Genomic DNA, 26,302 nt, shown 5'->3' with positions numbered 1-26,302 from the left:
AATAAATTAATAAAAAATGCTTTTGAGGTACATTTAGCTTTAAGAAATCAAATATTCTTTTATAATCAACAAACAATGATATCAGTTGAATTTTGTATTCTCTGTACTTTTAAAACAATTGCATAACCCTAAGATAGAGTCTGCTAAAGATTATTATTTGCATTTATTGTTCTTCAGTCATTTCAGTTGTGTCCAACTCTTTGTGACCCTTTTCAAGGTTTTACTGGAAAAGATACTGGAGTGGTTTGTCATTTCCTTCTCTGGCTCATTTTATAGATGAGGAAACTGAGGCAAGCAGGGTTAAGTGACTTGCCCAGGGTTACCCAGCTAGATTGTGTGTGAGGCCAGATTTGAACTCAGGAAGATGAGTCTTTTTGACTCCAAGCCTGGCTCTCCATCCACCGCAACACCTAGCTGTCCTACTCATAGTATAAATCAAATGAATGAGTAAATGTGTTGACAAAAGTCCAGACTCAAGACCTTCTCCCCAATACCATGTACAATTAACCCAGGTTTTCTTCCAATGTTCAGTGTTTTATTTTTTCCAGGCATTGAGTGTCAGCTAACCTTGAGATTAGACCCTTTCTTTGTCAATAGGGCAGATCAAGTTTTATTAGATTCTTACAATGTAGGGCTTATTTCTCAGACGGTTATTTAGGATGAGAGACCCTGTGAGTGAAGAGCATAATTCACTAAAGATGACCATGTTGTGTATATTTTTCTACGATGGTAATACTTGGCTGATTAGATGTTCCCTTGGGGATATCCTAGCGTTTGACCTTGGTTCCTTTATTGTGATGTGAGTGCCATCTGGTGGTCATAAAGTAGATGGCACACAGCTAAAGGGTCACCCTGAGCACCTTGCTTGGATTTGCCTGCAAAGGCCTGGGCAGATTTCGTTCTTCATCATGGGGCCATGGATAGTGGAATGTGTTCTACATTCTCACTTCTGTGTTTCAGAGGTATCCAAGCAGGAGGATAGTTTTAACTCTGATGGTAAAAATAACCTTAGTCTACTTTGCTAATCTTTTGCAGATGCAGATGCAGATATCTCTTACGGTACTTTTTGCACATAAATGATTTGGTGATATGCTGTAGCCTTTCTATACCTCCTGTTCACTTCCCCACTGGTCCACTTGTAATTTTAATTCTTCAGAGAATTTGCTGTTTTATGAGTTGAAGTCACATAACATCACCGAAATAATGGTGCTAAAAATATTTTTATTTGTACACACACATGTGCAAGAAGCAGCTTGGACAAAGGTTTAACGTGAACCTTGGACATGAACTCAAGCACCGTTCCTGGGATTAAAAAGAGTAGGATATCAGGCAAAGGCTTAGCACTGTCCATTCAGGTCCTCAGAGCCTGTGACTGGGAGGTGAAAACATTGGCATTTCAAACAAAGGTTTAGTTTCACCCCCAAAAGGCCCCAATCATCAGCCTGAATTTGGAAGTGACTGGAGTCGTGGTCACTACGCCTGACACAGAGCTGTTTCTTCACTCTTTGCTCCTTTATGATTTAAATACCAAGTAGGCACTATCTATTAATTTAGTCTAGTTCTTGGGAGACAAACCTTTGCCACAAACTCCCTACCACCAGCATTCCTAGTTCTTTAGGATTTGGAGAAGGGGGTACTTGTTGTAGTGGAAAAAGTTCTGCATTTAGGGTCACAGCACCTGAGTTCCAGTACTGGCTCTGTTACTTGCTGCCTATGTACCCTTGAGCAGATAATTTAAATTGAGGGGATATCAATTTTCTCATCTGCAGAATAAGGACATTTGGCCAGATGGCTTCTGAAATCCCTTCCAGCTCCAAATCTGTGATTCTATAAGTGACCCTAACACGTCCCTACAATGAGAAAGAAACCTGAAGGGGCCCAATCAGCTAGGATTTCTCCAGGACTACGATGACCCAATGTCTATGTCCTGATTCCCTGATCCTGGGGATCAATTCAGAACTTCTGAATCTCGGGGCAAAATTTCATCTTCCTCTGCAGCCTCTTTCTGTTTTTATCCCCATCCAGCTCAGTCCCATCACTCCATACCATTCCTTTCCTCACCTGCCTGCCTGATTCATTAGGTCCTTTCCTTTCACCCTTTCCATATGCTTATGCTTATGATAACCTGACTCCATCTAGAAAATGTACTAATCCTAGATGCCTTCTCTAACGTTGGCTGCTTTTTTCCTCACATCCCCTGATACGATGAGTCAGGAGGACATGACGTCCTCTTTATTCCCCACTGCCACTTTCAAATCGTCCCTCTGCTAACTAACTGAAACTTTTTTCCCTTTGAGGTTGGCTCCCTTCCTCTACACCATCTGTTCCAGATCTTTGTTGTTCTGATTTACTGACCTCCAGGCTGCTCTCCTTCCTTTCCTTGGCTTATAGTCATTCTTACCAAATCAATCCTTTTTTGCTTGCTTAGGGAATTAAAAAATATCATTTTCCAATGAACAAAAAGTTATTATCTTTTTCCTACTTCTCTCTCTCCATCCTTGGAAGAACAGAAAATCAAAATCTTTGTGACAGATCTGCATGGTCATGCAGAACAAATTTTGGCACCTTCTCCCCCTGGAAGTTTCCTTTATCCCTGGGGCCTTCTTACCCTGCAACAACCCTTCCACTCCTTTTCTCACTAGTGGGTCCTTCCCAGAACCTCCCTCTTGAGGAAGGGCCATCCAGATTGGCCATCTTTTCTATTCTTGCTCCTGACTCTCTGGACTTCACCATCCTGTCCCCTCCCAGGTATCTACCTTTTCTCTCTTTCCTGCTTTTCAGCTCTCTTTCATGTGTTTTCTTCCTCCATTAGAATGTAAACTTCTTGAGAATATCTTTCCTTTCGTTTATATCTGTATCCCCAGCTCTTAGCATCATGCCTGGCACATAATAAACAATAAATTCTAATGGACTTGAGTGGACTTCACTCCTCTGTCAGGAAGTGGGTAGCAGGCTTCATTAAGGAATCACTGGAAAAATGATTGGTCATTGAGTTGACTGAAGTTCCTGAGCCTTTCAAAATTTGTTTTTTATTACAGTTTTATTGCTACTGTATAAAATATTCCCTGGTTCTGCTCATTTCCCTTTACTCCATTTTATGCAAATATAAGAAATATTTTTTATAGCACAAATACCATTCCATTAATTCATATACTATAATTTATTCGGCTATTCTCCAGTTGATAGGCATCCCCTTTGCCACCACAAAAAGATCTGCTATAAACATTTTTGGGCATATGGGGAATTTACCTCTTTCTTTTATCTCTCTGAGTATAATCTATTAGTGGTAGTTGGGGATTTCAATATACATGTTGATATTCCCTCAAACACCCTGACTTTCTGATTCATCAATCTCAAATCCTGTGATCTATACCTTCATAGTACCTCAGTTACTCACAAAAGTGGTCATACTTTGAATCATATGATCACCCATAAGTTTGCCATTCTGAACTCTAAAATCCTCTTTAATCATAAGTCATGTTATTCATGACAATCAAACAAAATCAAGAGAAAAAACAGAAGAAAATATAAAATACCTCATTGGAAAAACAACTGACTTAGTAATAGATACAGTAGAAATAATTTAAGAATCAATGGACTACCTGAAAGCCATAATGAAAAGGACCTGGACATCATTCTTCAAGAAATTATCAAAGAAAACTGCCATGTTATCGTAAAAACAGAAGCTAAAATAGACAATGAAAGGATCTACTGATCACCTCTAGAAAGAGATCCCCAAACGAAAACTTTCATGAACATTACAGCCAAATTCCAGAACTCTCACTCAGATCAAAGAAAAAATATTGCAAGCAGCCAGAAAGAAACAATCCAAACATTGGGGAGCTAGTCAGGATTACACAGGTCTTAGCAGCTATAACATTAAAGGATCAGAGGTCATGGAACCTAATATTCCTGAAGGCAAAGTAGCTAGGGCTACAAACCAAGAATCACCTACCTAGTGAAACTGAGCATAATCCTTCAAGGGAAAAAATGGTCTTTCAGTGGAATAAAAGACTTTTAAGCTTTCCTGAGGAAAAGACCAAAACTGAACAAAACATTTGATTTTCAATATCAAGACACAAGAGAAGCATAAAAAGGTGAACTATATCACTAATAGTGCATTTAGAAGGAGTGTATATAGAAGGCATAGGTATAAGATGAATTTGAGGGGATGACAAGGAAAGAGGATTGCACTGGGAGTAGAAGGAAGGGAGAGGTAGGATGGGGTAAATTATCTCCCATGAAGAGGTGCGAAAGACCTATTACAGTGGAGAGGAAGACAGAAGGGTGAGCAATGGGCATTGCTTGAAACTTACTCTCATCAGTATTGGTTCAAAAGGGGAAAAACAGACATAATCAACTGGTTATAGAAATCAATCCTACCTGACGGGGAAGTAGAGGGGAAGGTTAAGTGAGGAAGTGATGACAGAAGGGAGGGCAAATTGGGGGAGGTGGTGGTCAAAAGCAAAACCCTGTCTAAAAGAGAGTAAAAGGAGAGAGAGGACAAGCAGAAGGAAAAATAGGATGGAAGGAAATACACAGTTAGCAATCCTAACTGTGAATGTGAATGGGACAACATCTCCCATAAAACAGCAGATAGCAGAGCGGGTCAAAATCCAGAATCCTACAATATATTGCTTATAAGTAACATACTTAAAGCAAAGAGAGACGTACAGAGTAAAGGTCCAGGGCTGGAGCTGCATCTATTATGCTTCAGCTGAACCAAAAAAGGCAGGGGTAGCAATCCTGATCTCAGACAAAGCAAAAGCAAAAATAGACTCAATTAAAAGAGATAACTGAGGAAACTACAATTTGCTAAAAGGTATCATAGACAATGAAGTAATATTAATACTAAACACACACACACACATATCATTATACATATATATATATCATCACGTATATATCAAGTGGTGTAGCATTCAAATTCTTAAAGGAGAACTTGAGTTACAAGAGGAAATAGATAGCAAAACTATATTAGCAGGGAACCTAAACTGTCCCCTCTCAGAACTAGATAAATCCAACCAAAAAAATAAGCAAGCAAAAGTTATATATGAAAACTTCTGGAGAAAATTGAATGGTAATAGAAAATAATATGCCTTTTTCTCAGGAGAACATGGCATCTAAACAAAAACTGACTGTTTTAGGGCACAAAACTCTCAATATAAATGCATCCTTTTTGGATCATAATGCAATAAAAAATACATTCAAAAAAGGGCAGTGGACAGATAGATTAAAATTAATTGGAAACAAAATAATCTAATCCTAAAGAATAAGTGGATCAAAAAACAAATCATGGAAATAATCAATAATTTCATTAAAGAGAATGACAACAATGAGACAAAGTATCAAAATTTATGGGATGTAGCCAAAACAGTACTTAGGGGAAAATTTATTTCTCTAAATTCTTACATCAATACAATAGAGAAAGAGCAGGTCAATACATTGCGAGTGCAACTTAAAAAAAAACAAAACCTAGGAAAAGAACAAATTAAAAATCCCCAAATGAGTACCAAATTGGAATTCCTGAAAACCAAAGGTAAGATTAATAAAATTGAAAGTAAGAAAACTATTGGGCTAATAAATAAAAATAGGAGTTGGTTTTATGGAAAAACCAAAAGGATAGATAAAACATTGGTTAATTTGATAAAAAAGGAGAAAACCAAATATCCAGTATCAAAAAAGAAAAAGGTGAATTCACTACTAATGAAAAGGAAATTAAAGCAATCATTAGGAAATATTCTGCCCAATTTATATGTCAATAAATCTGATAACTGGAGTGAAATGTGCGAATATTTATGAAAACATAAATTGTTTAGACCAATAGAAGAGGAAATAGAATAACTAAATAATCCCATCCTAGAAAAAGAAACTGAGCAAGACATCAATGAACTCCCTAAGAAAAAATCTCCAGAGCCAGATGGGTTCACAAGTGAATTCTATGAAACATTTAAAGAATAATTAATTCCAATACTATATAAACGATTTGGAAAAATAGGCAAAGAAGTAGTTCTACCAAGTTCCTTTTATATCACAAACATGGTGCTGATACCTAAACTATGAAGAACTAAAATAGAGGGGAAAAAACAACAATTCTAGGCCAATTTCCATAAGGAATATTGATGGAAAAAATTTAAAATACTAGCAAGGAGATTACAGCAATATATTACATGGACCATACACTATGATCACGTGGGATTTATACCAGGAATGCACAGTTGGTTCAATATTTGAAAATATGGTCAGCATAACTGACCATATCAGTAACAAAACCAACAGAAATCATATGATTATCTCAATAGATGATGAAAAAGCTTTTGGACAAAATACAGCACCTACTGAAAACATTGAAGAATATAAGAATAAAGGGAGCTTTCCTTAAAATGATAACTGATATCCATCTAAAATCATCAGCAAACATCTGTAATGGGGATAAGCTAAAAGCTTTCCCTATAAGATCAGGGTGAAGCAAACATGCCCATTATAACCACTGTTATTCAACATTGTACTAGAAATGTTAGCTATAGGAATAAGAGAAGAAAAGGAAATTGAAGGAATTAGAATAGACTATGAGGAAAGAAAACCATCATTCTTTGCAGATGATATGATGGCATACTTAGAATATCCTAAAGAATCAACTAAAAAACTACTTGAAATAATTAACTTTAGGAAAAATGCAGGATATAAAATAAACCCACATAAATCATCAACATTTCTATTCACTACTGGCAAAGCCTAGCAACAAGAGATAGAGAAATTCCATTTAAAAGAACTGTAAAGAATATAAAATACTTGGGAGTCTACCTGACAAGAAAAACCTGGACACTCTAGGAACACAATTACAAAATACCTTTCACATAAATGAAGTAAGATCTACACAACTTGAAGAAAGTCAATTGTTCCTGGGCAGGCTGAGCCAAATATAATAAAAATAGCAATTCAACCTATACTAATTTACTTATTCTATGCCATACCAATCAAACTACCAAAAATTGTTTGAAAAAGCTAGAAAAAATAACAATAAAATTCATCTGGAAGAAAAGGTCAGAATATAAATGGAATTAAGAAAACAAATGCAAAGGAAGGAAGCACAGCAATACCAGATCTTAAACTTTGTTATAAAGCAGTAATCCTCATCAAAACTATCTGGTACTACCATAAGAAAATTAGGATGGCATAGAATACCTCATCTGTCAGATCTGTGGGGAAAGGAAGGACTCTGGACCAAAGAAAACACAAGGAGCATTACAAAATGTAAAACAGATAATTCTGATTATATAAAATCACAAACAAAACCAATGTAACTAAAATTATAAGAAAAGCAGAAAACTAAGTGGGGGATAATTTGCAACAAGTATCTCCGATAAAGGCCTCATTTCTCAAACATATGGAGAACTCAGTTAAATTTATAAAAATACAAGTCATTCCCCAACTGATAAATGGTCAAAGGATATGAACAGGTAATTTTCAGAAAAAGAAATAAAAGCTATCTATAATTGTATTAAAAATGCTCTAAATAACTATTGATTCAGAAATGCAAATTAAAACAACTCTGAGGAGAAGGTTCATGCCTATCAGACTAATATGACAGAAAAGGATCCATTTTCGTAGGAGAGAAGAGTTGTCTGAAATTGCAGATCTCAACTGTGTGCAGATTGCTTTTCTAAGTAGATAAGTCCAACCTCTACTGTTCAAAGCTATTCTGCTTGTCTGCACTTTTTTCTGCAAAAAAAAAAAAAAAAGATTCAGTGACCTTTCTTTCCTCTTTCATTGCCCTATCCCTGTTCCTTATACACTCTTGTACCACCCCAGTGGAAAAAGAGAAACTGAGCCCCTGCACAGTCAAACGAAACAATTGCCCACTTTGACTATCTTCGAAAAAGTATATTTATTTCAATAAAATGAGTTCATCTTCTTTCTTTCAAGAAGTAGTTGGCATGCTTCATTATCAGTTCCCTGGAAGTGTGGTCAGTCTTTGCATTCATTGATCAGAGTCAATTCGTTCCAAGTTTCCTTTATAATGTCATTGTAAAAATTGTTCTTATGGTTCTTTCTACTCACTTCACTTTGCATCAATACATACAGGTCTATCCAGGTTTCTCTCAAGTTATTCATTTAATCATTTCTTACAAGCCATTCCCCAGTAGGGCATTTCTTCTTCTCATTTTCTGTGCTACTGAAAAAAACCTGCTATACATAATCTTACACAGATAGGTCTTTTCCTTTCTCGATTTCCCTGGGGTAGAGGTTAAAAGGCATACATAATATGGTAACTTCGGGGGCATAGTTTCAAATTGCTTTCCAGAATGGAGGTAGCAATTTATAGCTCTACCACCATTTGTGTCCCTTTTTTCTTGTAGCCATACCAACATTTGGGGCTAAATAACATTCAGTTATACTTTTAAGAATCTGGGAAATGTGTGATAAAAGTAAGACATCAAAATGATTTAAAATATACTATTTTTTCTCCTAGAATGGGGCTTTATCTGGAAAGATATAGTAAATGATATAAAAAATTTGAAAATATTCATTAAAAAATAAGCTATTTTCTCTTTTATAAAGAGGTTTTAAGTATCTGGAAAGTTCTATACATTTTAATGCACTGGTATGGTATGTGATGTTTGGGGCAAAGTGTCATAGCATGTCAGTTGAAAGCACTGTTAATGTGATTACATGAATGCAATAATATAATGGTAGCCTGACCTTCAGGATATCTCCTCCTCTCAGCCTTTTTAACTAATACTTTCCTCCAAAGCATTTCCTTATTTGCATAGTGATGTCATTTATTTGGTGAGAGATGCCAGCCTCTCCTAGCCAAGTTCAGCAGGTTTCCTCAGCTTCATCGCATGTATAAAGAGAGGGTTTTGGCCCTGTAGAATCAGGGAACAACGACCTTCCAAAGAAAGGAGCTAAACAGTAAACTAACTGGAACTTCAGCAGAGAAAGTCTAACTCATACTTGTCTTCAGGGTGTCACCTTTCTATCTGGCACTTAGAACTCAAAGATATTCATTTAAAATGTCACCGCAGCAATGAAAAACATGGGAAAAGGACAATGTTGCAGTCTTTTTATTCAAAGTTTTCATGACAATACACAGAAATACAATTATCCAAAGAACAGTGTGAAAACTAACTAGTTACCCCCTTAGGAACAAAGAAAGATTACTCCAATGTGATGCCCCTAAATACAGACTGAATGTGAAGTATTCAAACTGAAAGTTTTCATATGTTGCCCCTTTTAAGTCTCAAGTTCTACTTAAGTCAGATTGATTTTTTTCCCATTTCCTTACATCTCAAATTTCATACACAATATGCTCTGGTTCTCATTTTGGAAAAATGCCACCAAGTACACTAACGTTTTATTAGGACGTGGAAGCGTCTCTGTATTCTCAAAGGCTATACCAACAAAATGCAAACACTGGCCAGATCCATTCTAAGCTGGAAAGGCTCAGGGCATGGAATCAGACTTGTCCACTAAGGACAGGAGGAATCATAGTCTATGCCAGTAGACTTGAGTGCTCACACAAATTAGATTAAGGATCCATAAGATATGAGGTAAAACATCACTGACAGAGCTATGAACGAAAGTAAAAAATGTATACTGCCATAGTTGGAAAAGCACTGCATTAGAAATCAAAGACTGGGTTTGAATCTCAGCTCTCTGTGCGACCTTGAACAAATCACCCACTGGGGCCTCTGTTTCCTCATCTGTAAACATGAGGGGGTCGAATTAGAAAACCTCCTTCTAGCCCTAAAGTTCTATCATACAAGCTACTTTAAAAAAATCAACAGAAAGGAATTTTGCCATGTGATAGATTTTGTCATTTTTTAGGGAAAGTTTGGGACATTTCTTTGCCTGGTCATGATGGGCAAATCATTCATACCCATTTTCTGGTGGGGTGATAAATCAATGATAATGTAAATCAATTTTTATCTAACAGAAGTGAGAAGAGTTACCTAAAATCTATTGAATTTGCCAGATGACAGGAATCAGGAAAAACACTTATTTAAATGAATAAACTACTATTGAGAATTTTAAAAAGTTATTTTCCCCCCAAAAATCTACAAAGTCCTGAAACCACAAATTCTTTAATGTTCTATTATAAATTACCAAAATATTTTTTGTGTAAGAAATATTTACATGTATGCATATCCATGTATTCTGAAACATATACATTACATTAAACATATACACACAGTAGGCACTTGATAAATGTAACTGGAATTAATCAACTCTTAATTAAGTTTTCTTTGGCAAAGGAGTCTTCAAAAATTTAGAAAGAACAAACTGAACTTTATCATCAGGCAAATAAAAAGTTTGACCTAATTAAGACCAAAGTAATTTTAGAAGGGAAAAAAAGCAAATGTGTAACTCATTCTAAAGTTCCTAGCATGTTGGTACTGTCAGATTCCTTCAAGCTGAAGCTTTACAGTTATAGAGAAGACCCCTCAAATTCCACTGGAATTTGCAATTGGATCTGGGAGGCAAATTCTATGTATCACTAACAGCTTTTGGAGAAGGTAGATCAGGGAAAGGGGTTGTTTGCAGGGAAATAACTATAAAATAGGTCTATTGACTTAGCTAGATGATGTCTTTGTTGCCCAGTTTAAAAACAACTACCCTATTTTCTTGCATTCATGCTACAGGACAAGTAATCTAAATTAACCTAGAGACTGAGTGGCTAGGATTAAACATTTGAATTTTAAGTATGTATTTTTAATGATTGACTGGAAAGAAAAGACTTTCTTTTGAAAAAAGAAAAGAAGGTGCTTTCCTGTAAAGCCCCAAACTGATAAAATATAACTCAGTGTGGTCAGATAAAGTCCCCAAAGGATCAGAATCTTTGGATAACTACAATGGCAGACTTGGGAGAACAAGACTGGATTAGGAAACTCTGGGAAAACAGGTTGTTGTAGGTAATATAGTGTAAGATAGGAGGCCTCCAAAGAGTTTATGGGGATGAGAAATGGGGAATAATGCAACAGCTCATCCAATTTGGTATAACTTCTTAACTCTACTTCACTCTGGTGCTTTGAATACTTAGTAAAAAAAAAACCTAATTCTTGGGTTCAAATCCCTTCTGTTGATCGCTGTTTGTGTAACTCATGATGTCACTTAGCTTCCCTGATTGAATGTTTCTGTGAACTAAATGACTTCTTTCTCTGGATCAACATGTTAGGAATTTCATGTTTACAGAATTGAAGGTGGATTGCCTCTGTGTAATTAGCTTCATATTTTGCAGCTAACCAATTTCCTTCCTCCAGTTATTTTGTTTGTTGGCAGCTTGGTGGATCAGAGAAAGCCAGGCCTGGAATAAAATAAACCTGAGTTCAAAGCCAGCCTCGGACACTTACTAGCTGCGTGACCTTGGGCAAGTTATTTAACCTCTGTTTGCTTCAGGGTCCTCATTTGTAAAATGGGGATGATAATAGTAGCACCTACCTCCCAGAGTTGTTGTGAGGAGCAAGTGAGATAATCATTGCAAGGCACTTAGCACAGTGCCTGGTGCATAGTAAATAAGATATAACGGTTATAGTAATATTTATTATCAATACCCTCAGTAGGACACTGAAGGGCCTTCAGAACAAGGATGGCTTTCCTTCCTATCTTTGTATCCTCAGTATGTAGCAGAATGGCTTGTACAGAGAAGGCACTTAAAACATGCTTACTGAATTGAACTGAAATGAATTATCAGGCCACTTAGTTAACACAATCATTTTCACGGCTCCAGCAGGTCATAAGGCATTTCTGCAAGACAGGCCTAGAAGAAGACAGAAGACTCTGCCTTCCAGGCCTCTGCTCATTAACTCAATACAGCTGTTTTTCAGTTATAAGTGATGGGACAGCTGTGTCAGTTCTACGAGCAGGACTCACCCAGGGGCTGGGCACTCTGAAAACATAAAATTGCTAGCTGCGAGTGGATGGGCTGACTGCTGTTTATGAATAAGAATGCTGGACAGTGCTATGCTTGGTGACTCTGGTAGAAGACATGGTCACGGCAGAATTAGATGGAACGGATTCTTGTAAATTTAAGTTTTGCAGAGGGGCTAGTGTTCCAGCTCCAGAAACCACAGTCTTTGAGGCTTGCAGATTTGAGGCAGGTGTGAGCACTCTTTCTGTGACTGTCACATTCTGTCCTGCTAAACTGGGGACATTCTGAAAGGACTGCAGGTTTGATCTTGGGGCCAGTAATCTCTCTCTTTCCCTCACGACAACATATTGTGAATTGGGCAGATCCTGAATGCTTCCTACACCACTAGCTATGCCGCCGTTAGGCTGGATCACATGCTCTGTGACCACTACATTGTTATCATTGGCATGCTTCTGGACAAACTGCTGGTCTACCAAACTAGAGGTGGGAGCGTACACCCTTTCTGTGACCATGAGGCTCTGTGGTTGGTTGGCATTAAGGATCAGAGTATTTGGTGGTAATGTGGAGCCACCGGCATAGGATGTTTCTGTTATGACGATATTACCAGTAGGCAATGGATCAGGGAGGGGATCAGGGAGGGGTCTTGTCACCTTCAGCCCCTGCCTGTTGGATAAGGATCTTTCAGAGACTAATTCCTGAGTCAAGGTCTCTGAAGTTGACTGGCTCACTGGCTTTGAGGCCTGGAAGCTGGTGTGAGAGGAGGAGGAGGAGGAGGACTTTTCTGCCTGCTCATAAACTGAATGTGAAACTGTATTCATGCTAGCTGGGGTGGGAAGTTTGTGTCTTGGGTCAGTTTCACTATCTATCTCTATTTTTTTGCCTATACATATTTCTGCCAGCGTCTTGAACTTGATTCCCAAATCATCCAGGTAACGGTCATCCCAGTCTGCCTCGATGAAGCTGCAACAGCCAATCGAACCTTGAAGAGACTGTGTTTCTTCCTGAGAATAAACTAGAAGACAGTCTTTCCCTGTTTGGATTTCATCACTTTCAGCATAGGAAGCGGCTTTCTAAAATGGAAATGAGAATCAAAACATACATAGTTTAGGAATAATGTCACTTTCAAATAACTGTGTGTATCAGAATTTAGAATAAAGAAAAAAAATTAAGTGGGGTCCCAAAATCTTGGGTAGTTTAGAAAAACAAATGCTTCCCCCCCATTTCCTCTATTCTCTTAATTTTATCAAACAAGATAATACATGTAAAGTGCCTGGCACACTGTCTGGCACGCAGCAGGCTTCTTTCCTCCCCTTTCCAAGTGTGAACACACCCTTAGCAATCCATTAGTCTTTGAGTAATGGAAAGTGCGAAATATCGAAAAGGTAGGCACAGGAGAACTGGCATAATTTATAACTGTTTAGACATAGTAGAGCAGAATTACATTGGTAGAAGGAAGCAGAGAACCATCTCTGGCTCTTTGCTCCTTCCCCAAACCTCTAAGTTCACCCACAGCACTAGGGAGCGTCAGACATTGTTTTAAAGAACCTCCAACTCCGGAAAGGAGCCTGTCCTCATCCCTGCACCTAACTCCCAACTACCAAGAAAGAATATCTGGGGAAAAATACCAAAAAAACCTCAGACAACCAAAACAAAAAATCCACCCCCTTGTGGTATTAGGGCATCATTTCCATCAATTAAAAAGAAAAAAAACTCAGTAATAACAGTTACCCTCCTTTTAATTCTCTTTAAATTTCTCATGAACAATTTTAGTTATTTGATACATACTATTATATTAATAGTCAAATATTTCAGTTTGGAACAATGCAATATGTAAAGGGCTGAGACCTATTTTTGCTCATTATTTCTAAATCTGCATAAAAAAACTGAATTAGCAAATTTCTATTTGGTTTTAAATTTGTGATTATTCTTATCAACTTGCCACATTCATATACACATGATCCCCAAACCAACCAATTCTTACTTCACTGAAGTAGCTTCTCAGAAATTCTTCACTCAGTGCAACAGTGGTTGTCCTGGATCCAGCAGTCGCCATGGCTCCAGCTGCCCCCACCGTTGTAGCACCACTCATGGTTCCAGAAACAGTCATCACTGTAGCACCATTAATAGCTCCAACTGCTGCCCCAGTTCCTTTACTCCCACCAGTGATAAGGCCTCTAAGCTCTTCCCATTCTCTGTTTACCATAGTTGAAGTATGATGGACAGAATTACTTTCCCTTGTAGTTGCTTCACTGCTTCTCTGGCCTCCTGTTCTATTTCCACCTCCAAAATTTCCCCCATGATCTGTTGTCAGGAGAGGTATCATGACCTATGAAAACAAAAAGTTACATTAGAGATTTAGGAGGGCTGGAGGATCAGTATGTGGTTTTTAGACCTGGGACTCATGAGAATTAGGGCAGAATGAGTGAGTTACAGGGTTTGAAAGGAACAGGACACTTCCTTGCTGAGGGTTGGGGCTTAATTTGGAATTGATTCCCTTTCTTTTTGTGATTTTCATGGTAGTGTCTCCTGGAGCTTTTGAGTAGCAACCCAATGCAAGTGCTATCTGTAAATGGCCCTTTCCAAGTCTGGAATGCCAGGCTAATGCTCTACAATTTAAATGAAATTCAAAAAGAAAGTATTTCTATGGCATCTAATAGACATGCCTTGTCCTCAGCTGGTGCCCCTTCATTGTTCCACGGATGTAGCATCTCTACAGTCCCAGGTATGGCTGTGAAGCCTTTGGTTCCTCCTCCTGCTCCTCCACAGTGGCACAGAAGCAGTAAGAGGGGTATAACTGGAGAGAAAGAAAAATTAGGTAGAGGATAAATTAGTTTCCATATGCTAAGAATAGCATGCATTCAATTCAGATTTAGAAATAAGTTTGGCATTTACTCCTCACTGTGCCCTGTAACTAGATTGTAGCTTGAAAGTTAGAAGGGAGGATATCTAGTCCAATCCCTTCATTTTACAAATGAGGAAACTGAAGCACAGATATGAAAAGATTTCCTTAAGGTTATATAGGTGGTAAGTCCCAGTATTGGAACCTATCTCCCTAACTCCAGATCCAAGTCTTTCAACTGACCCACAATGCTCCTATTTCTGACACTACACCTTCATGCCTAATTTTTTCCTCTTTATTGTGTCCCTCCTCACACTGAGTTTGTTTTGTTGTGAGCTCAAGCAACGACTAGGGACTCCTAGTCAAAGAAATCTGCTGGCTGGCTGCGCTAAAGCCTACAGCACTCCAGAATGCTATCCAAATCAGATCAAAAAGTAATTGGGAAATGAACTTAACAAAATAAATAAAAATTTAAAAGAACATGGATAGTGCAGTCAATGCAGCTCACAGAGATCCTTATGTATGGTTAAATGGCTTCCATTTCTATTTGAGTTTCACACCACCACTCTTGGATGCATAATGAAAGTGTCCCAAAGAGTAAAAGTAGACAGTTTCAGTTCCATGGACATTGTCTAAGACTGCTGTGTGTTTTAAAGGAGCGGAGTGACATTTATTCTGGAGCCATCATAGAATATTTCTATCACTTCCCTATTTTCAAGATGGTATTTGCCAACATGGGCAGCTGGGTAGTACAGTTTATAGAGGGAGGGTCTGGAGGCAGGAAGATTCTTCTCCAAGTTCAAATCTGGCCTCAGACACTTCCTAGCTGTGTGACTCTAGGCAAGTCACTTAACCCTGCTTGCCTCAGTTTTCTTATCTGTAAAATAAACTTGGAAAGGAAATAGCAAATCATTTCAGTACATTTGCCAGAAAAACTTCAAATGGGGTCATGAAGAGTCAGACACAACTGGAAAGCAACTGATTAACAAATTCTTCAACAAGGCACTCCTATTTTCAGGCTCTGGCTCAGGGGTTCTTAACCTTTTTTGTGTCTTGGGCCCTTCTTTTTAACAGTCTGGTCAAAATCATGGAACTTTTCTCAAAATAATTTTTTAATGCATAAAATAAAAGTACATGAGGCACAAAAGAAATCAGTGACATTGAAATACTTTATCAAAATAGATTAAAAAACCAAATTCATGGGAGTCAGGTTAAGAATTCCTGCTTTAGCTTAGAACATTTGAATACAACCAATGTACTAATACCTAAGAAATCATAATCAATTTTCAGGTTCATTGCTAAGTCTTAGAACTTGCCAGGTAAGATCTCTAATATGGGCAAACTTCTCTAAAAAAAGATATTCAAAGAAATCTGAGTTTAAAAACAAAAACAGCAAAGCAAATACATTTGAATATTGTATAACGTTTCATTAGAGAGCAAAATTCAAATTGAGAAGCACCAAAAGAATCTCACAATCAGGCATTTTCATATCTTAGGTAGTTTCAGGTCACAGGCTTCCATTTTGTCTGGGTTCTCAACGAAGAAGTCAAGATGATCTCTATCTATCTTTACAGAGGCAGAAATCAATGTCATGAGAATTACTGACGATGAGATTCAAACAAGCCAGAAGTTGTGAGAAAAACAGAGATGAGTATTTCTGAATCCCTTAGTCCAAGAGGACTACCTCAGCACTGGCTCATCATGTCTTTCTTTTTTCAAAAGGTAGAAACATTTATTCTAACAATGGCAGGCAGCCCATTCTGAGTTAATCTATTTTGCTGCTTTTGCTAACTTTATGTGAATTTACCATCTTTTATAATTCTCTTTTAATGTAGAAGAGCTGGCAAAAAGAAAGTATATAAGTGTGTATGTGTGTGTGTGCGCGCGTGCACGTGCATGCATAAGGCTATGATAAGCAGTGAAGAAACTGGGATCAAAATGTGGTATTATCCTGGTACAACAGAAGGCAGGCACCCAGAATATTGTCTGTTGACCCAGCATTCAAACCATGACTTACCTCTCAAGGTTCTTAAAATACTGAGAAGTCAATAAAGAGAGGCTTTAATACTTACGCAGCAGCAGAAGAAAGGCGAAAATCATAAGCCCAATTGCTCCAGACCCCAGCCCCACATAGGGGTCTGCCAGTGGTTGAACGCAGCCACTACCGCTCACACAGGTGCAAACTGTCAACTTTAGAATCTGCTTTTCAGGACAGCTTAATCCTTGATTATCACTCACTGATAGATGGATTTCACTTCTGCCCACTTTCAATTCTCTTGCTATCAACCATGCACTTGTAGCTGGGGTGTATCAAGGAGAGAAAAGAGGATAAAGAGAGATAATGTTGAATAATAGGCATTTTTTTCCCAGTCACTAAGAAATATTCTGCTCCATTCAGAGATTTAATTTTAATTTCTGCCCTTGTGTAAGGAATTTTTACATATAAATCATGTAGTTTAGTTGAGAAGTCTCAAAACAGTATTAGAGCCAAAAATGATCTATTTGGGCAAAATGACCTTTCCATTATTTTTCTGCCTTTCACAACAACCCTACGATTTCAGTTTTTAACAAGTCCAATGCTTCTTTCTCTACGTCACCGTACATCTCATGATACTGCCTCCTCTATCATGCTTTCCCGGATGACACAACTAGGAATTACCACTCCTTAAGCATTCTGTACACTTCATACTTGGTACTGGCACTTGGCATCAGAAGAGATTTAAATTGTACCTCTGACTCTTTTTAGCCATGTATTTTGGGAAAGTCATTTATTCTTTCTGAGTTTCTGATTCTTAATCTGTAAAATGAGAAAAATAATACTTGTGGCACCTAAGTCTCACAAGTTTTTTCTTTCTTTTTTTTTGTAGTGAAGACCAAATGATATAATGCACAAAAGGATCTTTGTAAACTTCAGTCCTATTTAAAGGTGGTTTATTATTACTGTGTACATGCTTTATCTCTGCTATTAGATTTTTAAGTTCCACACTACATCCCCTGTGGCACCTATACCACATTCCACACTGTAAAAAGTAGCCATGTACTTACTAAAATATAGATGTTCTTATCCTTTGACCACAGAATTACCATGAGATTTTGCCATGGTGACATTTCAATCTTTACTTCACATTATCACTATACGTTTGAGATGGGTTTTAATACAAGAGTTAGGGCAAATGGAGTTTTTCATCTGACCACCGATTATATTTAAGAAAAAGTGAAGCTTTTCCCAAAGATAATCACAACGGCTTTTAGGTATAGAAGAGCAGGTGATTTCTGAGTTTTGATTTTCCGATTTTTCTGAGTTTTGATACCTATTCCAAGTCTCAACTGAGCCAAAGGTAACTCAACAAGGACTTTAAGATTGCAATGAGGAAGGGGATAAGAGAAGAGAGGGAAGACTGGGGGAAGGGGTAATCAGAATGCATGAAGTTTTCAGGTGGGCAGAGGGGAGAGATGGAGAAAAAATTTGGAACTCAAAACCTTGTGGAAGTGAATGCTGAAAACTAAAAATAGACAAAATTTTTTTAAAAAAGACTACAGTCATCAGGATGTGAGGGCCCACTACCCTTCCCACTACTACTAGTAACAGGTAGCACTTATATAGCACTTTAAGGTTTGAAAAGTGTTTAACAAATATTTTCTCATTTTATCCTCAAAACAACCCTGGGATGCATTACTTTCTGTAGCTACCCACTACTAATTATGGCTAGCACTTATATGCAAATATATATTTTAATATATATATTTATTAATAATAAATATATATTTATATACATATATCATAACAGCTCTAAGACACAGACAATTATTCTCTACAGCTACAAAAGAGAAATTACTCCTTCCTTTGAAAAGCTGTATCAAGACACATCTATGGGCCTACAGAGTCTTATTTCACTGTGCAGACATCTAATATTTAGGGAAATATGAAAAGATGAGTCTACTTTGCAGATGAAAAAGGGAGGTGTAATTATCAAAATGGAATAGGGCTTCCCAATTCTGTTTACCTTCTTGATGCCCAAAGTACCAGTTCTCTGCCATTCCACGGGGTTTATCAATGACAGCAAATCTGAAAGGAGAACTATTGGGATTACCATCCAAGTCCTTAGCGGTAACATTCACGTATTCTGAATCATCACAGATAGTTTGTACTGGATTTACAAGTTCTGGACAGTTATCATTAAAATCTTTTACCACAATTTCAATGGTAGCAGAGGCTGTCTTTCTAGGAAAATCTGAAAACAAAAAAAGCATATACTGGTTAAAAATCTTGAAAGAAGTCTACATTATAAGTTTTCTTCACAATTGGGTATAATGAGGAAAAGAATCTCACAATAATTTTTTTTCCCCACATATTACACACACACACACATATACTCAATCCATATATTCGGATGAAATAAGATTTTTATCATGCTCTAAGTGAGAAGTGGAGAACCTGTAGCCTTCTACGTCCTTGGGTGCAGCCTTCTGACTAAGTCCAAGTTTTACAGAATATATCTTTTATTAAGGGGATTTGTTCTGTGAAGTCTGGATTCAGTCGAAGAGCTGTACTTGAGGACCTTGAGGGCTACATGTGGCCTTGAGGCTATAGGTTCCCCACTTCTGCCGGAAGTGAATAGAAATTACAATATCATGTACACTTAGAAGATTATCTGACTTCTTACACAAGATCAGAAAGCAGGTTTGAGTATTAGGAAAAAAAAACGCAGAATGATGCAACTAATTAAAATCTTACCATTAGTTATAGCCAAGATCTTTGCAAAGTAAGTACCATTGATGACATATTTAGATTCATAATCAGGGATTTTCACAAGTCTGATTTCAGACGTGACTGAATCCACCGTGAGCCAGTGGTCGAGATCTCCTTCTTTGGCGTAACTGTTCAGAGATTACAAATAAAAATGATTAGGCTGTGAACAAATTGACTGTTCTCTTTTTATAGAAAATATGGAAGAGCCAAATTTAAACATGATGTCAGGAAAAAACTTTGTAATGATTATGGCCATCCATAAAGAGAATGAACTGTCTTCCTTTAAATCCCAGCTTCTTATCTCCTATAAGAGGTCTTTCCTGAGCCCTCTTAATTTGAGTGTCTCTCCCGTTTATTATTTCCACTTTATCCTGTGTATATGCACACGTATATACATTTCTTTATATTTGTCTGCACGTTTGTTCCCCTCAGTAGATGGTGAACTCCTGGAGAGCAAGGACAGGGCTTAGCACAGAGCCTAGAACACAGTAGCTGTTTAATATTTATTGCTTGTTTGAATGAAGAAGGGTGGGCTCCCTTTCAGGAAAAATCATCAAGAACAGGCTCACTGGCCACTTATCAGGAACTTGCCTATTTTTTCTAGTTATGGATTGAGCTAGATGGCTACTGGGGTCCCTTCTCAATCTCAAATGTTGAGATTTTTTAACTTCCAATTTTAGGATTTCAATGTTTGCTTCTTATGTAACACACACACACACACACAAACACACACACACACACACACACACACACACACACATCTTGCCAAGGGAAGCAGCAACTGATTACAATTTCTCTTGGAATGAAGGAGATGTGGTGCCCAGATCTAGCAAGGTAATAATTCCATGGTGTGATGACTTGTTCTGAACACATCCAGAGTGCTGTGTTCAGCTCTGGGTACTCCATTTTAGGAAAGTCACTGACAAACTGGAACACATCCTGAGCAGGAAACCAGGACAAGGAGAAGCCTGGAGTCTATCCTGGGGGCAGAGCTAAGTGAAATGAGCAGAAGCTACAGAGGGTCAGATTTATGCCCAGTACTGAGAAAAACAGTCTAATAGTTAGCACTGTTTGAGGTTAGAGCTTAGAGCTTAGCACAGTCCTGGCACAGAGCAGGCACTTAACAAATATTGATTGATTGAAGGTGAAATGGACTGCCTCAGGAGACAGTGTTTTTCCCATCCATGGAGGTCTCTAAATCAGAGTTAGTTGAGCTACTTTTCAGTAATGTGAGAGAAAGCATTCTTATGAAGATTAGTTGGAATCAGTCCTCTTTGAAGACTCTTCCTACTCAGATTCCATGAAATTTTCAGAAACAGGAGGTTTCTTCTTTGTGGAATACAAAAAGTAGGGCCCAGAGACTGATGCGGTCTGCAAATTCTATCATAATTTTAATGAAAGTTAGAAAGAATGTATACAGAGAAGAAACTTATATATCTTACGTTACTTGCGCTACTTGTCCAGTGTCCTCATTGTAGGCCTGAAAACTTCCAATAATTTTACCCAATTCTGATTTCTCCATTTGTTCACTGGTTTGGATCACGATTTTTTTGCTTTTAAAATAAATACCCTCCATAACATTTTTCACGTTGACCTTGATAGGAATGGGTTTTGCTTTAAAGTTGTTTCTAATTGATTTGTGAAATGGTGCTTTGTTGGTGACAATGATCTTCAAGTCAAGAGTCTTCATTACTTCATAGTCCACTTCCTAGGAAAGAAAAAAATGGATGCCTTTTTGCTTTTATTAAGACCTGGACCTAATGAGAAGAGTCATTATTTTCAGCTTAAATTCGCAATCAACATTTTTCAACCTTTTAAAACTCAGAATACCTACCTTAATAAGAGTCACAATTCCTTCATTTGTTTGAGAATCTGTTTCTACATGGAAATAACCCCCTTCATTTCCTGAAAGGAATGTAAAATTTGCCAGCCAATTATCTGAGCCTACTTCATCCAAGTCGGTTACTTTTATACGCATGACTTCCACGTTTGCTTGATTTTCTTCAACTATTCCCTCGTACTACAACAGATGGACACATTGCTTTGAGTTAGTTATTCTTCATTCAGTCCACCTTAATATAAGCTGAAATTATTAGTACACAAACATAGATATGCTTGGTGTAAATACTCACCGTCTCAAATTCAGTCACAGGTATATTGTCGTTGACATCTGAAATGCTAATTTGTACTCTGGCTTGATTCACCGGTTTGTCTGTGTTTTGTCCATTTCCATCAGTTGCTGCAACAATCAGACTGTAGTGGCTACATTTCTGTTTTTGGCAGTGAAAAATAACCGTCAATTAAAGTCAATTACACAAATCTAAATTTCTCGCATAATGGGAAAAAAAAGGATTTAAAAGAAACAGATGTGAATTTTAGCTCTGAATTCTGTCAATTATGAGCTGTGTTTCAGACAAGTCACTTAACCTTCTTGGGTCTCAGTTCTCATATCTGAAAAAAATCAGAGGATTAGATTAAATAACCTTTTAAGTGCCCGCCCAACACTTCAGGTTTATTGTCATCTGTTTTTGATTGTTTTCATTAAAAAAACGACCACTGTATCTTTGCGCTGATCTTGACCTCAGATACGTACTATCTGTGTGACCTTGGGTGAGTCACTTAATGTCAGTTTCCTCTTTATTCAAACAGGGATAATTATAATATCTACATCCCTGGGTTATCATGAAGATGAAATGAAGTAATATTTGTAAAAGTGCTTTGCAAATCTTAAAGTGCTTTACAAACAAATGCTTAGATATTTGTTGGTGTAGCAATAAACAGGTCCAACCATTCTATAAAATAATTTGGAATTATGTGAACACAAAGAGACAAAGATATCCAACCTGTGATCCTGAGATCCCACTAGTAGGCATGAAGAGGTCAGTAATAAAAAAAAAAGGTTCCCCCTACCCCCAAATTATAGAGTAGCACTTTTTGAGGTAGCAAAGGAAAGATCAAAGTATTCATCAACTAAAGAATGGTGAGCTAAAATTTGGTGCAAGAATGTTGCCAGCTACTACTATACTGCATGAAATCATGAATGTGATGAATACATGTTAGCATGGGAAGACTTGTGTGAACATTAAGAACTGGACAAACAATCCATAAAATGCCCACACAATGTAAATGGAAAGAATGGCAACACAGCCACCAAAACTAAGTGCAATGAAATTACTATGGCCATGGCTGGCACCACAGTGACATGAGAAGGTACCTTCCTGTACACAATTCTGATATTACGTTGGACTTGGATGATACGTTGATAAGTCTTGTTGGCTTATTTGGGAATATAGTTAATCTAAAAACAAAAAAAAATTATTAAAAAGATAAAAGTCAGGTGTGGTGGTATGCATTGGACCCTCTGCTATTGGGGAGCTAGGGCTAGTGGACTGCTTGAACTCAGGAATTCTGAGGTGCAGTGTACTAGGCAAATCAGGTGTCCCTACTAAGTCTGGCACCAATAAGTGAGCTTGTGAGAGTGAGGGGCCTATACAGGGGGTGAACTAATCCAGGTCAGAAACGGAGCTGGTCCAAGCTGTTATGCTGATCAGTAGCCAGACTGGGCCTATGAATGTCCACCATATTTGCAGGCAATGAAGAGAAGGGGACAGATCATTTCAACTCTTTTTCCAGCACCAAGCCTGGTAAATGTAATTATAATTATAAAACACTGTTTATTCTGTGCTTTCTATTTACACTGCTGGAGTAATTGTGTACATTGTTTTCTTATTTCTTTTTATTTTATCCTGTATCAATCAGTTCATGTAAATCTCAAGAGCCTTTGAATTTCTGTTCATGTACGCATTGTTTTAGTCATTTCCCAATTGATGGGCATCTACTTGGTTTCCAGGTCTTTGCTATCACAAAAAAGATTGCTATGAATATTTTGGTGTAAATGGACCTGTCTTTCAGTCTTTAACTTGTTCAGGAAAAATGATGCTTAGCAACGGAATCTCCGAGTCAAAACGTAAGGCATTTTAAGTCATCTTTTACATATTATTCCAAATGGCTTTCTAAATTGTCTAGAGCAATTCATATATCCTCCAATGGCATATTAGTGTGCATTTTCTTACTTAGTAACCTCAATGGTTTCCGTAGGTTTAATTATCATCTTTATGCAGATGATTCCCAGATATGTTTATCCAGGCCTTGTCTCTCTACTGAGCTCCAGTCTCACATCACTAAATGCGTTTCGGACATCTGGAATTGGATGTCTCACAGGCATCTCAAACTCATCAAGTCTAAGAGAGCTTATTTGCTGCAACCAGCCTGGCAGTGACTCAACCAAATAACAGGGGTCTGGAGCTGACGGCCCAGAATTCCACACTGTTGATTTTGGACTTGAACTTTGTGGGATTAATGCCATGTAAGAGCTGAGCTAAATTATAACACTCATTCTTTTCTTTGTCCAGAGGCTGAGGTGGTATAGGATGGCTTATGGGGGCAGTTAGGTGGCACAGTGGATAAAACCCTGGCCTGAAGTCAGGAAGATTCATCTTTGTGAGTTCAAATCTGACCTCAGACACTTACTAGCTGTGTGACCCTAACCAAGTCACTCAACCCTGTTTGCCAGTTTCCTCATCTGTAAAATGAGCTAGAGAAAATGGCAAACCACTCTCGTACCTTTGCCAAGAAAACTCCAAATGGGATCATGAAGAGTTGGATATGACTGAAACAATTGGACAACAGTGAGAAAGGGTGGATTATGCTCCCAAAGTATTGGGGGAAATGTTTTTTTCTTACTATATCTTTGAAGCAAACAATCCATTGTAAAGGATCAATGGAACTGGACTGCTAGTCACTGGGTCCCTGAAATCGTGGGGAACATAGTGGGGCCTTAAGCCCATTGCAGAGAAGAGAGACTTCCTAACTCCTTCAGAATTCCAGAGAATATGGTGTAGGCTAAACTCTAACAGAGAGGAGTCAGTGCCGTTAATGTTACATAAACCTATGTTGTGACTGCTTGAAGGGGATGCTGAAAAACTACATGAACTGCCTGCATGATACAGTATTTAAATGAAAAGTTTTACTATTTTATGACCAAAAACCCCTACAAATAAAAGAGCTCATTATTCTTTTTCCCAACCCCCCCCCACCCCCCCGTTCCTGAATTTTTCTATTACTGTGGAGGGAACTGCCATCCTTTCTAGTCACCCAGGCTATCAAGCTCGGTATCCTTCTTGACTCCTCACTCTTATTCCTCCCACATATCCAACCCTTTGCCAAGTCTTGTCATTTCTACATCTCTCACATATAGACCTTCTCTCCGCTTACACAGCTTACTTATATACCCAAGCAGTCCCTCCTCACCTGTCAACTGGACTATTACAATACCGGTCTGACTGGTCTTCTTTTCAGTGTCTTCCTACTCCTGTTTTAATTCACCCATGATTTTCCTAAAGTGGGGTCTGACCATACCACTCCCCTACTCAATAAACTCCGATGGCTCCCTATCATCCAAGATCAAATTAAAAAAAACACCTCTGTTTGGCATTTAAAGTCTTTCACAATCAGGCTCCTTCCTATCTTTTTTAGACATCTTACACTTTACTCCCCTCCTATCCCCCATGTAATCTACAATCCAGCTGCACCAGGCTACTTGTTCCTTGAATATGAGGCTCCATCTCTTGGCTAGAGCTGTGTGTGCTGGCTTTTGGCCTTGTGGGGAAGACTCTTCCTCCTCCTTTTTGCCTCCTGGCTTTCCTAGTTTCCTTCAATACTCAGCTCAAATCCCACTTTATTTCCCCGTGCCTTCACCCACCCACCCACCGCTAGTGCCTTCCACCCAAGATTACCCTCCATTTACATTGCATATGTACTGAACTTACACTTTTTGCATGTCTTCCTCATTAACTTATTAGCTACTTGAAGGTAAGAACAGGGCTTCTGCTTGGTATGTATTGAGTACTTAGTAAATTTATGTTGATTGACTGACTCTTTTAGTGGAGGTAGTAAGAAAGCAAAGTAGAACAATGAGGGTGAAAATAAAAAAATTTTAAAATGGAGGACACTAAAATATATATTAGCGTGTCTGGGTCCAGGAGAGTTGAAACAAGAATATCAAGGTATTATTTTACCTCTCTATCCAGAATAAATGTTGTTGTTAGAATCTCTCCTTTGTCTTTATCAAGGAAGAAGACAATGGGCTGAGCAGGCTCCTGAGACACAATCTTATAAGAAATTTGGGAATTGATATGACCTTTCTCATCAGCATCTGTTGCACTAACTTTCATCACAAGTGTATCTGAAATAAAACAAAGATATTTTCCATTTGATTCCACCTCCTCTTTCCATAGTTTTATTCTTTATATGGACTTTAGTTTAACTCTAAAATTTAGGCTAGAATGGCCAAATATGTGAATATAAAACAATGGAAAACAATTCTTTTTTTGTATTGGAGGGAAACATGCTTCTATTTTCCTACCTTTAAAATGTGTATATTTATACCTATCATCCCACCACCACCACGTGTGTACACACACACACACACACACACACACACACACACACACGCAAGCTTCTGAGCTTTTCAAAAGAAAGATTGTACTTAGCCTGAAATAATTTTATTTTTTAAGTACTTATACCCATGATAGTTCTTTTACTCCAATAAGACATACAAGAGTTAAGAGTACACTTACTCAAACATACTTTAAAATCACTTTAAATATTACGAATAACATAGCAAGAACTTACTTGCTGCACTTAGTTCTTCAACAGATCCAACAAAGACGTCTTGGGTGAACACCGGCTCATTGTCATTTATATCAAGAACCCGAATTCGCAACTCTAATGGCTTTTCCACATTGTAACCCTTCTCATCCAAAGCATAGGCTGTTAGCTG

The 26,302-nt window shown here is 37.8% G+C and overlaps 1 protein-coding gene across 1 annotated transcript in view; it reads right to left on the bottom strand.

The window, feature by feature from the left end:
- Nucleotides 1-9,053: 9,053 nt before the first annotated feature.
- The window catches only part of DSG2 (desmoglein 2), a 39,552-nt gene continuing 22,303 nt past the window's right edge, over nt 9,054-26,302 (bottom strand). Inside the window, exons 5-15 of the mRNA XM_072604476.1 lie at nt 26,155-26,299; nt 25,539-25,705; nt 21,594-21,731; nt 21,296-21,481; nt 20,904-21,169; nt 19,447-19,589; nt 18,716-18,943; nt 16,784-17,011; nt 14,536-14,666; nt 13,854-14,198; nt 9,054-12,942 (exon numbers count right to left, since the gene is read on the bottom strand). Coding sequence (XP_072460577.1) covers nt 11,938-12,942; nt 13,854-14,198; nt 14,536-14,666; nt 16,784-17,011; nt 18,716-18,943; nt 19,447-19,589; nt 20,904-21,169; nt 21,296-21,481; nt 21,594-21,731; nt 25,539-25,705; nt 26,155-26,299 — 2,982 coding nt within the window. The 3' untranslated portion in view covers nt 9,054-11,937. The remainder of the gene's footprint in view (nt 12,943-13,853; nt 14,199-14,535; nt 14,667-16,783; nt 17,012-18,715; nt 18,944-19,446; nt 19,590-20,903; nt 21,170-21,295; nt 21,482-21,593; nt 21,732-25,538; nt 25,706-26,154; nt 26,300-26,302) is intronic.

Source organism: Notamacropus eugenii, chromosome 4 (genome assembly GCF_028372415.1).
Source record: "Notamacropus eugenii isolate mMacEug1 chromosome 4, mMacEug1.pri_v2, whole genome shotgun sequence".
Classification (NCBI taxonomy): domain Eukaryota; kingdom Metazoa; phylum Chordata; class Mammalia; order Diprotodontia; family Macropodidae; genus Notamacropus; species Notamacropus eugenii.
Note: the sequence above shows the minus strand (reverse complement) of the source record. Positions and strands in the feature narration are given on the sequence as shown.